The following is a 16,706-nucleotide window of genomic DNA, read 5'->3' on the forward strand; positions in this document are numbered from 1 at the left end:
ATAAATATTTGGAATGATGTTTATCAATGATAATTCTTTCTGGGTGGATGCATTTTGGAATGATTTTTGTTTTTGCCACTTTATTTTACAGATTGTTTTTCATCTTTTCTGTTTGCTATCAATACCTTTCTGTTTTTGAATTTCTGAGCATATATCAATTTTATAAAAACAAGACAGTATTCTCTTAAAATACCTTATTTTACACAACTATTACATTATTTTAAAACTTTATTATTTCTAATAAAGTTCATTTACAAGTAAAAAACACATACTCAGAGGACTGATAACACAATTCCTTTTCCACTTATAGATGAACACAATTCAATAATAAACTAGCTTAATATCTATTCATTTATATAAAGAGAATAACTTTGTTTATTGCCCCAGCACAAGAAAAGGCACTTTTACACATCAGTTGAACTTTTAAATACAATTTGAACCATACCTTAAATCTAAGATATCAAAACTCATTTTAACTATTATGATTGTCCAGGAGGCACTTTTGAACTTCAGGTACAGCTGTCTCAAGATGGTGCTTTAGGATGACTTTCCTAGTCTAGCCTAAAATGGCATACCTGGTCTGCATTCTCGGAATATGACGTAATTTGTGTATGAAATGTCCATGCTCTTCCTATGAGGAAAAATATAGATTGTTTTTCTACAGCTGTACACACACATAGATGCCTTCATTTTCATATTAAGGAGGAGTGATTTCTCATTTAGTGACTTTTGAGTTGAAGCCTCATAGAAGAGTTTCATAAACTAAATTTCTAACTTCAATAGAACTCTTTTAATGAAATTTGTAAGAATGTGGGGCAATAGTTAATCTTATTGCATGCTCTTAAGAGGAAAATTACTTCCCTGTTTAAAATTGACGTATGATAACAGATCATATTACAGAATAAAGAAGTTTTAAAAAGTTAAACTTAAATACTTCCAATATTGTTAATATTCAAAATATTATGTTGTATATTTCATATGTTGTAGATGTTTAAAAAACATCTTCTGTTTCCACTGTATTATTAAAATCTTTGAGTTTGTTTTTATCTTTAATTTTTCACAACCTTATTTCTTTGACATGTTCATATTTGATTTTGTACTTTTTATGCCTTAGGTGAATTCTTTTTTGTTTAAGTATATTATAACCCTAGGCAGTTAAAATACTGTCAATAAAATAAAATAATACTTCTGTAACTCGGTTCCATAGATGAAAATTAGTTGCTTGTCATTTACATGATTCACTTGGTCAAAGAAAAAGAAAATTTTTCACTGCATAAAAGCATCTGAGGAATTAGAAAAATTCATTCATGTTATACATTAAAATAAAAATGTTTAAATCTCCTTGTGAAACAAGAGATTACTTTTTTTTTTTAATTTTCAGATATTGATGAATGCTCCTTCCAGAATATTTGTGTCTTTGGAACATGTAATAATTTGCCTGGAATGTTTCACTGTATCTGCGATGATGGTTATGAATTGGACAGAACAGGAGGGAACTGTACAGGTGTGGCCAGTTAAGGACTTTATTTGTGTTCTTAATAGTTCAAATGAATATTTTGTGCTAAATTCTTCAAATTTCTGCTTAGCTAAACTATACCTTGGGTTATGTATCTTTTTGAGACAGAAAAATTACATTCTGATGCATTTATTTTTAACCATGGAACTAATCCATTTTTATACAATCTAATATTAAATATTGAACGTTAAACTGGGAAAGTATTTCTTTGTATGTATTTTTGTTTGTGCATGCATATGTACATATATATGTATATTCATATTTATAATTTTAATTAAGCAAATAGTGACAATTTTTTCTTCAGAATTCAACATTTAATTATTTATCTATTAAAGATATTAAATGACATCATAAATACCATGTGATTGATCTATGGAGAATGTTTTAGGGATATACAAGGATTTAATCTTTATTTCATTGTGCTAAGTCTTCATAATGATCTTTAATGTGCTAACTTGCAAAGAAAAAAAATCCACCAAGTTTTTTGGAGGAGCAGTGACGAGAGAAAGTGAAGATCTTAACGTGGGTATTTAAATGTTTTTCCTAGATATTGATGAATGTGCAGATCCCATAAACTGTGTAAACGGCCTCTGTGTCAACACGCCTGGCCGCTATGAGTGTAACTGCCCACCTGATTTCCAGCTGAACCCCACAGGTGTGGGTTGTGTTGGTAAGTAAAAGCTATCTGAAACAAACAAAACTGTCTAGAATTGAATATTCAAACACTTTGGTAATGAACTGTGATGAGTATTTGCTACAATTAATTTGCAAACGAAACAGTCCTTTCTCTTAAGAAACTCTAGATTACCAAATCATATGGTCATTTTTATCATGTTTATCTTCCAAGTCATGTTTGGAAACAGGAATTTTCGAGGCATTTGCCCCGACCTTCTCCCCTCACAGGGGTGGGAACCAGGGCCTGCAGATGTGCAATATTTTGTTCAAGGTCTCAGAGCCTACAGATGGCAGAGCTCAGACACATTCCCAAGTTGCCTGGCCCCCTGTCCAGTGCATTGGCCAGCACAGCCCAAATTGGTAGAGCTAATGGAATATATATTTCTCTTTCCTGTGAGAAGGGTCACGTAGGAGTGTAATAAATGAAGTGATGAGAAGAGAGGAATTGGAGAACTGGATTTCTTGAGCCAAACCACTGGAGTGGAGCAAGTTGGGAGATCCGGGAGAAGTGCGGAAGGCAGTTCAGAATCTCTCTTCAGCATTCCTGACACCGCTGATCTTTAGAAAAGAATTATCCATTTTTTGCCATCAGCCCTGTTACTGTACCTTAGTGAGAGTTTATGTAAAGGATTAAATGGTCTGGAGAATTTCCTGGCAGAATAAAAGAAAGAGAGAAAGAAAAAAAGAAGGGAGGGAGGGAAGGAAGGACGGGAGAGAAACGAAGGAAGGAAATTTTTGTTTCAGTAGTCAGCTGCCTACTGTCTTCAGCAATCGCTTCCCTTTGGTCAGGCAGTAGATGGAGGAAATGTTTGCCTCTGTGATTTATATACAATTTCTATGTTATTTTCAAATTTTAGAGACTATATCGAGTTAAAGTTTATGGCCACTCCAAGTTCTGATTTTTCCATTCAAAATCATTTGTTCAGTAAATATTGAGTGCCTTCTAAGGGCTGGAGAGGCAACAGAGTAAGCAAATTCTCTGCTTTTGTGTTTACATTCTGGTGGCAGGAAGACAGATATAGTAAGACTAGATGCTGACACTGGAAGTAGCTGGAGGAGCAGTGCTATATTATTTGGAGGATGGGGGAGTCAGAGCCTTGAGGAGGGAGTAATCCAACTGGACCTCTGTGAGGAGAAACCTCCAAGGAAAAGGAGCAGCCAGTGCAGAGGGCGTGTGGCAGGAGAATGCTGGTGTTGGAGACACAGCAACAAGGCTGTGTAGCAGGAGTGATGAGTGGGCTGGCAGTATGAGGAAGAGAGTCAGAAAAGGAGCAGTAACACAGATCACAAAGTGGTTCTCAACCCCGGGCGCACAGTAAAGTCCCTTTTGGAACCTTCAAATTATGCTGCTATCTCCTTCACTCCCAGAAATTGAATCACTGGAGCCTCAGTATTTCTTGAAAGCTTCCTTGGAGCAAAGACTGTGAACAGGCAGCTAATAAAAGAGAGTATTCCACAAGTTAACAAACATAAACAAATATCCAAAACTATTAGTAGTTTGGAAAGAAACAAATTAAACAATTACATGAATACCACTTTATATCTAATAGACTTGTGGAAATTAGGAAACATCGTCCCATGCACCTCCAGGTCCCCTCTGTCCTGCTGGTGGAAGAATAGACCAGGACAGCCCTGCACAGAAAGCACTATAGTACTCAGATTAACTGTCAGCATGAAATCAGCTTCATTTTTGAGTTTCTCTTTTGAGCAATTCTAACTTTATATGGATTGATACTTCACGGCTTTATTCTGTCTTAGAGATTTTCCAAAGAACAAAAACTCATTCTATCTCAATGCCATAAGAGTCCACTGGACCCTTTTATACATCTAAGATACATTATGAGAAGTTAGTGATGTTATTTTTCCTTCGTCTGGAACCATTTTATTACTCTAGGTTTTATTTCATCATTACTCATCAGTTATGCCTAGTGATACTAAAAACAAAGATTAATACAATAAAGTGGAAAACGATGGCATCACCTGGAAGGATGACATAATAGTGAAAATGTCACTGTTGCATCATCCTTCAGTTTTCTTATTGTGTTGCCCAAGGGATTACATCATCTTTCAAGAAGGTATAAAAGAAGGCTGGACACACTATATTTGGAATATTCTTTGAACATTTATTGAACACAGTTGAGAATTCAGAAGTTTTCACTTTCTGGCCAGTAAGGCAAAGAAAAGAAAATTGACAGTAGAAAACATTTTGCTATTGTTAGATGTATCAGCAGATGAATACAACACAGACCAGCACTCTAGTCTTAATGCTAAAGATCGTGGTGAAATTGATCATCTAAGCAAAATGCCAGGCTGTGAGGCCAATATCTTAGGTGAAATTTTTCAAATTTAACAAAGAATGACCTAACAATATATTTCTGTAGACAAAGGAGATATGGTATTCTTGTTGGTTAGTCAGTACGAAGACATTCATGCAGTATTTGACAACAAGTACCTGAATCTTCCCAGGTTCTTGTGTTCTTCCATAGCCAAAATTTAATTGACACGGTTCTTAAGTAGACAAATGTGAAGGCAGGTGGTTAGACAACGGTTATTGGAAGGAAATATGTGATATGGAAATAAAAAGAAATCATTGGATTGATAATTATAATATATGTTGATAAACCTAAAATTGAAAATGTTTTCCATTTGTGGAGCGAAGAAAGGATCTGTCCGCTCATCAACAAAATTATGAGCTGTCAAAGTTTTCAAAAATTTCTTCAGGTATTGTGCTTTAATGATGCAAGAACAAAAAAAAAAAACAAGAAGTAATGATAAGCTAGAACCTATTAGAGAGGTATTTGAAATGTGGCATCAATTTTTATGAAATGGATATGTTTCAGGTTCACACATGACAGCTGGCAAGCAGTTAATTGCATTCATAGGACCATCCAAAACCAAGAAAATAGGGAGTAAAAATTTCAATTAGTTAAAATTAGATTCTTATTAAAATTTCTACTAAGGTTATTTCACTATGAAAGAGATTGTTTTGCATTGAGGGTTTGCCTTTTATAATAATGTACATAAATTTGATCATAATTTGAGTAACCTTTAGGGGTTCTCACTGTGGCAAGGGCAATTTTAAGCTCCTGTGTTGCTCTGCAGACAACCGCGTGGGCAACTGCTATCTGAAGTTCGGTCCTCGCGGAGATGGGAGTCTTTCCTGCAACACGGAGATTGGAGTGGGCGTCAGTCGCTCCTCCTGCTGCTGCTCTCTTGGGAAGGCCTGGGGGAACCCCTGCGAGACGTGCCCCCCTGTCAATAGCAGTGAGTATGGAGCTGAAGAAGAGGAAGGGAACAAACTCTGGTAGCTGAAGACAAGTTGCCATTTTATTCTTGTGCTGAGGACAGGAGAAACTCACAGACCAAAATTTTGAATTTGGACTACTTTTCAGTGATTATGCGGAAACCAGCCAAGCTTGATTTATATAAGAGGAATTTGAATTCTTCTCTTATTGTGTTTCATGATATGACAAAAGAAAAAAACAGTTTTTAATCACTATCCAGTATGAATGATGACAATGTCAGTTCTCCACGGTCTCACAGATAAACTAAGCCATTCCTGGTTCTTCTCAGAGATTGTTTTAGTTCCAGTTCATAACTGTGTTATATTCCTGAAGTCAATCATACTATGCCTGAAGTTGAAACATACGTTCTGATATGGGCATAGATGAAACTTTTGAATTGTCACGTTTTTGAGGTGTTTTTTTTTTTTTTTTGCTAGCCAAAACAGTTGTGATATAAATTGTCTGCGAAGGAGTTTTTCTTTAATTAAAAACAAATGGTTTTCACCACCCAGAGTCAGTTTTCCTTCCATCACCATACATTTGATTCCCCTTACCCTCATCTCTCACCTCCCTCCCCCTTACCAATTTATAGATGATGTAATACAGAATTGTACACCCGAAATCTATGTAATTTTACTAACAATTGTCACCCCAATAAACTTTTTTAAAAAAGAACAATTTACTATCTGAAAAAAAATAAAAACAAATGGTTTTGTTACTCTGTCTACCTAATTTATGAAGTAATGATCTTATTTCAAGTAAAGTGTAATACACTTTTAAATGTATTTGAAAAAGCACTAGAGAAAATGTCGATACATCCCTCGGGATGTGTGTTTTGAGCCTGGTGTTAGCCGCATGCTTATTCATTGTTTCAACCACTTGGACGCAGGTGTCAAAAGTCTTCTTTTCTATTGTTTTGTAGCTGAATATTACACCCTGTGTCCCGGAGGTGAGGGCTTCAGACCTAACCCCATCACAATCATCTTAGAAGGTGAGTGCAGCTCTAATTGTCACCCTGATTTAAACAAGGTAAAGAACTGACTTTAGAGAAAAGCTGGTAGAAACGTCAGGGTGGAGCAATTCCAACAAGATGACTTTGCAAAATTACAGAGGGACAATCCATCACCAGGATGCGAAGTCACCACTTGTAAGTTGGAAAGAGAAGGCCCATTCCAGTGATCTGATGGCTGATTGTTCTGCACAGAAATTTCCTTTACCAACTGTAATTATCCCCAACCTGTTTTTATCAATCACTCTTCTCCGATTACAGCAAAGTTCCATGACAAAGCCAGGAAAACCCATGTTCAGAGTAAACCCACCACCTAGGTGTGCATTCACGTGGGTGCCTGGACGCCTATGGATCGTCCAGGATCCCATGTTTGAAAGCTCTAAGGGTAACTCTTGTCTTGAGTGATGGTCGTCTTTGTAAGCAAGCTGTCTCCTCTTGTGCAGACATTGATGAATGCCAGGAGTTACCAGGTCTCTGCCAGGGGGGAAACTGCATCAACACTTTCGGGAGCTTCCAGTGCGAGTGCCCACAGGGTTACTACCTCAGCGAGGAAACCCGGATCTGTGAAGGTGAGGCAAACTCATACTTGAAAAACAAACAGCACAATTCCCAACAAAATTCCTGATCAGGCCAGTGGAGAAGGCTCCAACCTCACACTCTACCAGATGATCAGTTGAGATGGAGTCATAGCTTTTTTTTTTTCATATCAACCTTGCCAGATACATTAATGTACAGCCCATTTGCTATAATTTATTATTGTTTTTCTCCGAGTAAATGGGTTGATTACATATAAATGAAGAAAGCTGGAGTAGTATAAAAACATTCAATATGTAATAAGTTATTAATTCCGGTATTGAGAAGGATTATATTTTAAATAGGGAAAATAGGTTAGCTTGAATATAAGTATTAAGTTAGCATTTTTCAGTAATTTTTAAATACTGGACTGCATGTTGGACCACTATAGAAAATGCAAAGATTATGCAGATGCCTTTCTCGCGTCCATCCTCCCACTTACCACATGGCACTGGAGTCGTCCTTTTATGGGGGCCTGGATCCCCACTAGCCTGGGAGCTTCTTCAAGCAAGGTCCGTAGCTTATTCATCTTTACAGCTACAAGTCCTGGCTTACAGTAAATTTCCATAATTATTTATGGAATGAATGAAGCCTTCTAATATCATTAAACACGTAAGCATTTCCATTATAATCTTTCCCTTGCAAAGCGTTAGATAAATGCCCCTGGAAGAAATACCATTTAATTCGGAGAACAACCAGAATCTACACTGCTTCTAGGATCTCTTAATCAATACTAATTTGAAAAGAACTATAAACATAAAGACTCTCCTAACTGCATTCAGTGTAAAGTTGGCACTAAAATATAGTTTTAAATGACATAAGAGGAAAGTTGGTTTTAAAGCAATTCCATTTGAAGAATATGAAATCTCAATTAAAAAAAAAATAGGTGCCATTTAAATTATTTTTTGCCACTTTGGAAAATTTCTTTTGGTCAGTTTCATTTTTGAATATTGGAATTTTTTTTGTTTTGAAGAAAGACATACTTTGTGTCATGTAAATGCATATTTTGGAGTATTTCTCTGTAATTTAAATTCTGAATTTTATGAAAATACGGATTTTTAGGAATCGTCTTACACATTGTTCAGTAGTTTAAATAACATAAATTCATGGGGAAAATATCTTAATTAATGGATATTCTCGCCTGCTCTAGACATTGATGAGTGTTTCGCACATCCTGGTGTGTGTGGGCCTGGGACCTGCTACAACACCCTGGGAAATTACACCTGCATTTGCCCACCTGAATACATGCAGGTCAACGGAGGTCACAACTGCATGGGTAGGTAAAGGTCTCTGAGATGAATTAGGTCACACTTGTGCACTTCCCATGGAAGGCATTTATGTCTCAGAATTATTATTCATAAAGTTTGAAAATGAAATCTTTATGAATCATTAAGTATTTCAAAGTCTTATAAATTTCTGGTTCTGCATCATGTTTTTTAACTTTGGCTGTGTAATTACATTTTTTTTGGTTACCCCTTAATCCAGTTATACAATAAGTAAGTCACAGGATATAATGCAGCATAGAAAATATAGTCAATAATGTCATCATAACTTTGTACAGTAACAGATGGTTACTAGAGATAATGTGGTGACCGCATGCATTCTAAGGTATATAAATGTAGAATAACTACATTGTGTTATTCTAATAAAATATTATATGTCAACTAATATAATATTATATGTCAACTATAATTTTTTAAAAAGAAATTATTATATATAGTTACATTTTATTTTTTTGAATTCAAATATTGCATATTATTAAAATAAGACCTTTTTTATTTCAGGCGTACAAAACAACATAGTAATTAGACATTTATATACCTGACAGAGTGGCAACCCTATCCACGTGACACTGTACATAGTTATTACAATATTATTGACTATATTCCCTATGCTGTACTTTATATCACCTGACTTTTTTTATAATTGACTTTCAGTATTATTTTATATTAGTTTCAGCAGTACAGCATATTGGTTAGACATTTATATAATTATGAAGTGATCCTCCCAATAAGTTTTTACATTGTTGACTGTATTCCCCATATTGCATTTCACATCGCTGTGACTATCTTGTAACTACTTATTTGTACTTCTTAATCCCTACACCTTTCTCACCCAGCCCCCCAGGCCCCCTACCATCTATTATAGTAACCATCAGTTTGTCCTCTGTGTCTGTGAGTCTGTTTCTGTTTTGTTTGTTCATTTATTTTGTTCTTTAGATTCCACATATAAGTGAGATCATATGGTATTTGTGTTTGTCTGACTTATTTCACTTAGCATAATACCCTCTAGGTATATATAGTTACATTTTAAAAGCATGAGTCTGAAGTAGGAAATTTCATCAAATTACATATTCTTAAATAATTTTAATGTTCCATCTATAGACATTATTTTACAAATGAAAACATTTCAAATTTAATATATACTACTTTTTAAAAAATGCCTTTGAGTAGAGAAACAAATATCTATTAACTTTGTTCCCCAAGAAAATTATAAATGAAATTCCTTACTTAAAAACAGGAGAGATGTTAATCTAAAAATGATTTATGTTCAACTTAAAGAATTATTTTAAGATACCTCCAAATGACCGAGACATTTTTCAGAGTTGTACTAATGGAGAAAGTTTGGTATCTTTAGGTGTTTAGGCTTCATTATTAGCTGGTTGCTGCTGTGATTGGAGGTATTTTAAGATACTTGCAAATGACCGAGACATTTTTCAGTTGTACTAATGGAGAAAGTTTGGTATCTTCAGGTGTTTAGGCTTCATTATTAGCTGCTTGCTGCTGTGATTGGTTGACTTACTTGTTTTTCTACATATAGACATGAGAAAAAGCTTTTGCTACCGAAGCTACAATGGAACCACTTGTGAGAATGAGTTGCCTTTTAATGTGACAAAGAGGATGTGCTGCTGCACATACAATGTGGGCAAAGCCTGGAACAAACCGTGTGAACCTTGCCCAACGCCAGGAACAGGTAAGCACACCACTCCTGCTTCTGAAGGCCGAGGCAGTGACACATGCATATATGTGACTCTATAGGAAAAGCAACTGTGTACGAAAACCAGACACGCTCAGTTCTGAAACCCAGGTGGCCTTCTCTGGGATCTGAACACTGATTTCTGAAGTATCTGTTACATAGGAGTCTGGATCCTGAAAAGAAACACCATTGCCAAAGAGCTAGTTTATAGCACTGGTCCATTTAAATTCATTATCTTAAGCCATGCTGGCTTTATTCATCGAACAAATATTTATTGAGCAACTACTGTATGTCGTGCTAGACTTGGAAGGTGTAATATTTTGATGGAAAAAATGTGTGGTGATTTAAAGTCCATCAAGTTCAGTAAGTTTCTTTCTTTAGATCAATATTAAAAAATACGCAAAAATAGATGTGAAAGCAAACTTTACATAACAGCAACTTATTGTCAAAGTAGTCCTCATGTGTGTTTTTTTTCCCTCAAACTTAACTGGAATTTTTAGGCAGGAAATAAAGCTTGGGTAAAATATTTCTCACAAGCAGATTCTTTTGAAAGAAAAACTGAAAAATAATAGACAAGAGCAAAAAATAAAAATCTTAAACTTATTGCCCACTCAGGTTCTTTTATGACCTGGAAAGTGGTATTAAACTACTTTTAATGGTTTTAGATACTAAGAGTTGAATCAGCAGGGCAAAGAAGAAACAATGATTATGCATTTGTTACCAAAAATTACATTGGTATATGCATTAAAATGTTTCATTTAATATGATGAAATGAAATTAAGGAGACACTTGATGCAAGTGACACATGGGGCTTTTCCCAAGTGGCTCAAGTTCAGTGGACAAATGGATTTTCTTAGCCCTAGCTAGCCATAGTTTTGTTCTGAAAAATACAAATATTTTTACAGTTTTCTAATTTAAACATTCCATCAGTTAGAAATTGAAAATCACCGGTTTGGGGAATGAAATATCACTTTTTTTTGTAACAGGAAGTAAAGGGCTTAGGTTTGAGAGACAGATCTATTTTTAATTTGAAGCTCTGCCACCTATTGTCTGACCTTATGTAGATTATTTATTTTTTCTGAAACTGATCCCTCAGATGTAAAATAGGGATAATAAATAACAACTATGATTAAATCATATGGTTACAGTGACTATTAAATGAGATGAGAGATATAAATTACAGTTCTCACATTGCCAGACAATTTGAAACCATTAAATTAAGCATCTATTATGTACCTCTCTGTGTGCTCTGGATGCTCGGTGAATAGGTGAATATCGTGGGTAAATATACAAAGCCCCACCCAATAGCACTTGGAATATAGTCTGTAGTACGTGTTTTACCTAATACTGTTTTCAAGAGTTTTACGCACTTGTATGGCAGTGGGCATCAGTAGCAATCTACTTCTTAAAAATTAGGATTCTTTTGAATTTCTATTAGTTTGGTGAATTATATGTAGTAGTTACTCTTCACCAGTCTCTAATGCATTGTTTTTGATGCCTCAAATTTCACATTTTAGCGAATTGACATTTATGTGTTAAAAAAAATTTATGTCTCATTCATCATTTTTTATTAACCTATTTGACCACTACAAAATTATTTTTTCATGCCGATGCCTAATCCCTTTTTAAGTTTGTACTCTAATCTGATTTTTCAATCTATATAAATTGGATCATTTTTAAAACCCTGACTATCAAAAGAAAAAAAGAACTTATGTGCCTAAAGGAGATACTTTGAATCTTGTAGTGATTTATTTATTTCCTAATATCGGAACAGTAAAAAGTTGATAATTTAATAATAACAATAGTAAAAAAAATGCTTAGACTACTTCTTGGATCTAAGGGCTGGCAATGTTATCAAGTAAATATAATTGAAATTAACATGTCTGATTGTGAATAACAAAATATATTTGTCAGTGAAAGTGGTGCTATGTAAAATGTCACTTTGAAAGAGCTGGAGAATTTTAATAGTGCCTTTACTTTGTTTTTATTTTAAAGCTGACTTTAAAACCATATGTGGAAATATTCCTGGATTCACCTTTGACATTCACACAGGAAAAGCTGTTGGTGAGTTTTTCCAGATTATGTTTATTTTAATACATATATGTAGCATTTTGTAAAAATCTATTCAGTGTTTTTAAAGTTCGAAGTACCATGAAATATAATGATCTGGATTCTGATCTAATACAGTTAGACAAGAAAGAGATAACACGTTTACAGACTGACCAAGTGTTATAATGATGGTATTATTCTATCAGCATAGTCTGGTGAGGGCGTTATGACAGTTACGTGACATCTCAAGATTTTACACATATCAAGCTAAATATAAATATAATAAATATAATAAATATAAATAAATATAAATATAAAGCTATAGTTTTTCTTTTCATGAATATTGTATTACATGACGCTAATCCCCCTTATTTTAACCTTTAGTTGCTGTTTTCATAAGTGTATGTTCAACTTTTGGGTGTATATTTGCAGTATTGCTTCCTATTGATCTAGTTAGGAATTTGCAAGATTATTAATTACATAAGTTACTTCCTTCTAAATGTAGTTTCTATTGCTCATTCTACTTCTCTTCCTCAAAGATTAAATAAGTAATATAATTTTAAGTCTCCATTATCAATGCCTATGTAACAAATAACATAAAATCAAGAAAACATAATGTTCTTTATCAGATGAGCAGCAGCAGTTAAGGGAGCCTGACCAGTAACTTGAAGAGGGGGCTTGATTCCCTAGTAAGTGCATTTGCTACACGGACACTAAAATAACTTGGTATATTTGATCAGCTACTTACATTTCTTCATCACTGTTTAAAGGAAGTACTCTATTTTATGGTCCATATGCTTTCATGAACCACAAAATCGTTCATACCAGTATAGAATTGATTTTTGTGACACTGAGTGTGTGTTCTCATTCCAGTGTACACATAGCATTGTTCAAGGTTTTATGGTAAATACATTAAGCAGAACCACATATATTTAACCAAGTCTATTCAATTTCAGACATTGATGAATGTAAAGAGATTCCAGGCATTTGTGCAAATGGGGTGTGCATCAACCAGATTGGCAGTTTCCGCTGTGAATGCCCAACAGGATTCAGTTACAATGATCTGCTCCTGGTCTGTGAAGGTAATTGAATGATGTATGACCTTCATCCAAAGAAGTTCAGTGGACATAAGTGATTTTCAGAAAGTTTTCCTGTTTTGTCCTCAGTATTTCAAAATAGATCACCAAATTGGCTAAGTGAACTTAATGCTGATGCAATAATGAAAATTTCAAGTGCAATTGTTGCTCTTTCAGATATTGATGAGTGCAGCAATGGTGATAACCTTTGCCAGCGAAATGCAGACTGCATCAATAGTCCGGGCAGTTACCGCTGCGAGTGTGCGGCAGGTTTCAAACTCTCACCCAACGGCGCCTGTGTTGGTAAGGAGGAGACCGATTCACTCTTTGGCCCTGAGCACAACATTCTTTATATTGCCTGTGCTAAAAAACTGTCCATGCTTTTCTACCAAAAAATTGTTTTCAAAGGTAGTTTTGAAAAGATTTTCTGAGTGCGTTCATTCATATTAAACCTCCTTCCCCATGCATTTTAGATTATTTTGTTCGGAAAAAGAGGTCTCTCCAAAGGACTTTTAGATTTTTTTTGTTAGAAAAGGAGGTCTCTCCAATGGATTTTCCTAGGATTGGACGTAAAATAAAATAGTATCCTCGAGATACCAATCAACATTAAAAATTGCATGATTTTAAAAGAGAGACTTGGATACTTTAAAGCCTGGCTTTATTTTGATTTAGCTGTTGTTATGGTTCATTTTCAACCTCTCTATAATAATTAATAGCAGGTTATAGAAACGTGCCTGTAAAAAAATAAAGGAATCTTAATAAAAATCAGATATGGGTAACATGTGTTTTATTTTTTGTTTTAGATCGCAACGAATGTTTAGAAATTCCTAATGTTTGCAGTCATGGCCTGTGTGTTGATTTGCAAGGAAGTTACCAGTGCATCTGCCACAATGGCTTCAAGGCTTCTCAAGACCAGACCATGTGCATGGGTAAGAGGAGGACCTGAGTTCCGGGGGGGGGGGGGCAAGGGGGGGGAGTGAAGTGCAGCTGACCGTCCAGAAGAAATTACAGTTCAGTCACTTGCCATGACGAACTACCATGTCTCTGTCAGAAACAGTCCTGCAAAAATTTAACAATGTGAAACTGTTTATGGTTTCATTCAATGTAAAATTTGCAAGCAAGGACACACCATAGTATGTTCCTCAGTTCGGTGTTCACAACCTTTCCCTCAGATAGTGCTCAATTCACATGCTTAACCTGCGCACTGGGACACTCAGGGTTATGTGGACGTCCCCACAGGATCAGCTGCCTTTTACCCCTCTCTGTTCCCACTCAAGAAAGCCTTTCAAATGCAAGAGTGCAAGGGAGTAGTAAGAGAGACAGTATTAAAATGAATAATGAATGTGTACACACACAAACATATGCAGAGGGTGCCAAAAAACGCATACACATTTAAGAAAGGAAAACGATTAAAATTGTAACACTCAATATATAACAATAACAAAAGATGAATACCAGTCATGTTTGACTTCTGCAATTACAAGAGGTGCTCAAAGTGGTTACCCTCAGCGTCCAGACACTTCTGATAACGACGAACTACTGCCTGAGCATCATTGACCAAAGTGTCCACTTGTATACATTGTTTTGACATGACAACCCCACTACACTTTTTCCTCAGAATCATTGAATGCGTGGGATTTATCTGCTTCTTTTGTTTTTTAACTCTTAAAAATAATTTTTAGAAGCAAATGTAGCAAAACTCTTTAAAAAGTTCCAGTAGCTGTTGTAATGGTTAGTTAAGTAGTAATAGTGTTCAGTAAGTGCTTGTTGAGCTGATGATTAATAAGATTTGAAAAGCAGATGGGCCGGATGTCTTGGAACTCAGCAGAACCACTTAAATCTGATGTCAGCCACTGGCTCTATCTCTGCCGAGAGATTCTCCGTACTTCGCACTGAAAGAGGAAACTCAAATTTAAAACTTGGCTATTTGTAATTAGCATGTTGTCAGTTTAGAAAAAGTTAAAAAGTTAAAGTTGTGCATCTACTCTTTCGATATTCAAGATGCCATCTACATGAATGGTGAAGTCAGATTGCAGGACTGCAGAACTAGTTTTACATTATGGCACAGCCATACCATGAGGACCACCGGAAGAACATCTGTGTTTATTTGTTGCTGCCTAAGAGCGCCCCCACGGATGTCTCCCGTGGTGGTCGGAAGGGTTCTCTAGGGGACACTTGTGCAGAAGACAAATGGAGGATCTGGCCGTATTTGCATGGGCTTTCTGAGAATCCTTGCTTATCCGTGCTTCTCTTGGCTGCACTCTCTGAGGGAGAGAATACGAATAGCTAAAAAATATGTGAGATTTATGAATGGGAAATTCATATGGAGAAAATCTGCCCTCAGTCCTAACGATTCATATGATAAAAGTCAGCTAGACTCTTTGGTAATACCTAGCTTGAACAAAGCTTCCTTTCTACGAAACAATACCTTTTTTTGCAGGATAGAAGGGTTTCAGCAGCCTGGAATTCACAGTCCAGGGAATCTGCTCTCTTATTTGAGGATGACTTTTTGAAATATTTTCTTAATTCCATGTTTTTGAAGGCTAATAATATTGAGTTCTAATAGACTTCTTCAGTTTGGATTCATGCCACTGATTCGTAAAATTTAGGAAACTGAAGTTTATCTTTGTTGTGCTGATCAAATTAAGGTATATACATTTCTGGGGGAGTGTTTATAATGCTTCATAGAACAAATTGTGTTAGTGTTTCAAAAGATTGGTTTCATTACAATTAACAAGCAAACTCTTCATTAAAATATCTACGCTAAGGGATTGCTTGCTTAGCCTCGGTCTGAGAGTTATATGTGCCTGTAAATCATTAATCAGCACTTTTTCTTACAATTTTATAATCTAGAGTTTTCTCTACCTCATAGTTACACTTTCCTTAAGTAAATATGGGTTCCTAGTGCTGCGTGAGGAACATGTAAGTGAGCGAGTAGTTTAAAATAATGTGAATGTTTGGTAGGCTATGCTTTTCCAGTTAAAAACTGAATTCCTTTGAGCCAATGTTTCTTTGCAGATGTTGATGAGTGTGAGCGACATCCATGTGGAAACGGAACCTGTAAAAACACTGTTGGATCCTATAACTGTCTCTGCTACCCAGGGTTTGAACTCACCCATAATAACGATTGTCTGGGTAAGCTCTCAGTCTTTTAGTTGCTTCTATTTCATTTCTACACAATATACTGAAACAAAAAAATAAAATCAAAGAATAAATAAATATTTTTATTATTAAAATTGCAAATGTGTGCAAAAAGGTGTGTATTATCACTGGCTAATTTTTAGTTAACTAAAGCCTTAGTATTGACTTAAATAACACAGCCATCTGCCATGCTGAGTGCTTCTGCCAGTCAACCAAGAGATTCAGGGGAAAAAGGTCATGCAGGTGATAGTAAAAGTATTTGGGACTGCTTTCTGGTTTGGAGTGATTTTGACCCCTTAGATGGGATCAAAGATAGACCTGTCATTGTTTCAGTGGTATTACAAGTATTTCATATAATCCATTCTTGATTTATATTCAAATACTGACAGTCCCCAACTTAAAACATG

At 35.4% G+C, this 16,706-nt stretch overlaps 1 protein-coding gene across 1 annotated transcript in view; it reads left to right on the forward strand.

The window, feature by feature from the left end:
- FBN2 (fibrillin 2) overlaps positions 1-16,706 on the forward strand; it is a 262,360-nt gene that overhangs the window by 202,584 nt on the left and 43,070 nt on the right. The window contains exons 35-46 of the mRNA XM_081054526.1: positions 1,382-1,504; positions 2,064-2,186; positions 5,294-5,455; positions 6,398-6,466; positions 6,928-7,053; positions 8,208-8,333; positions 9,878-10,030; positions 12,029-12,097; positions 13,039-13,164; positions 13,336-13,461; positions 13,962-14,087; positions 16,177-16,293. Of these exons, the coding sequence (XP_080910652.1) occupies positions 1,382-1,504; positions 2,064-2,186; positions 5,294-5,455; positions 6,398-6,466; positions 6,928-7,053; positions 8,208-8,333; positions 9,878-10,030; positions 12,029-12,097; positions 13,039-13,164; positions 13,336-13,461; positions 13,962-14,087; positions 16,177-16,293 (1,446 nt within the window). The remainder of the gene's footprint in view (positions 1-1,381; positions 1,505-2,063; positions 2,187-5,293; positions 5,456-6,397; positions 6,467-6,927; positions 7,054-8,207; positions 8,334-9,877; positions 10,031-12,028; positions 12,098-13,038; positions 13,165-13,335; positions 13,462-13,961; positions 14,088-16,176; positions 16,294-16,706) is intronic.

Source organism: Rhinolophus hipposideros, assembly GCF_964194185.1.
Source record: "Rhinolophus hipposideros genome assembly, chromosome: 7".
In the NCBI taxonomy this organism is placed as follows: domain Eukaryota; kingdom Metazoa; phylum Chordata; class Mammalia; order Chiroptera; family Rhinolophidae; genus Rhinolophus; species Rhinolophus hipposideros.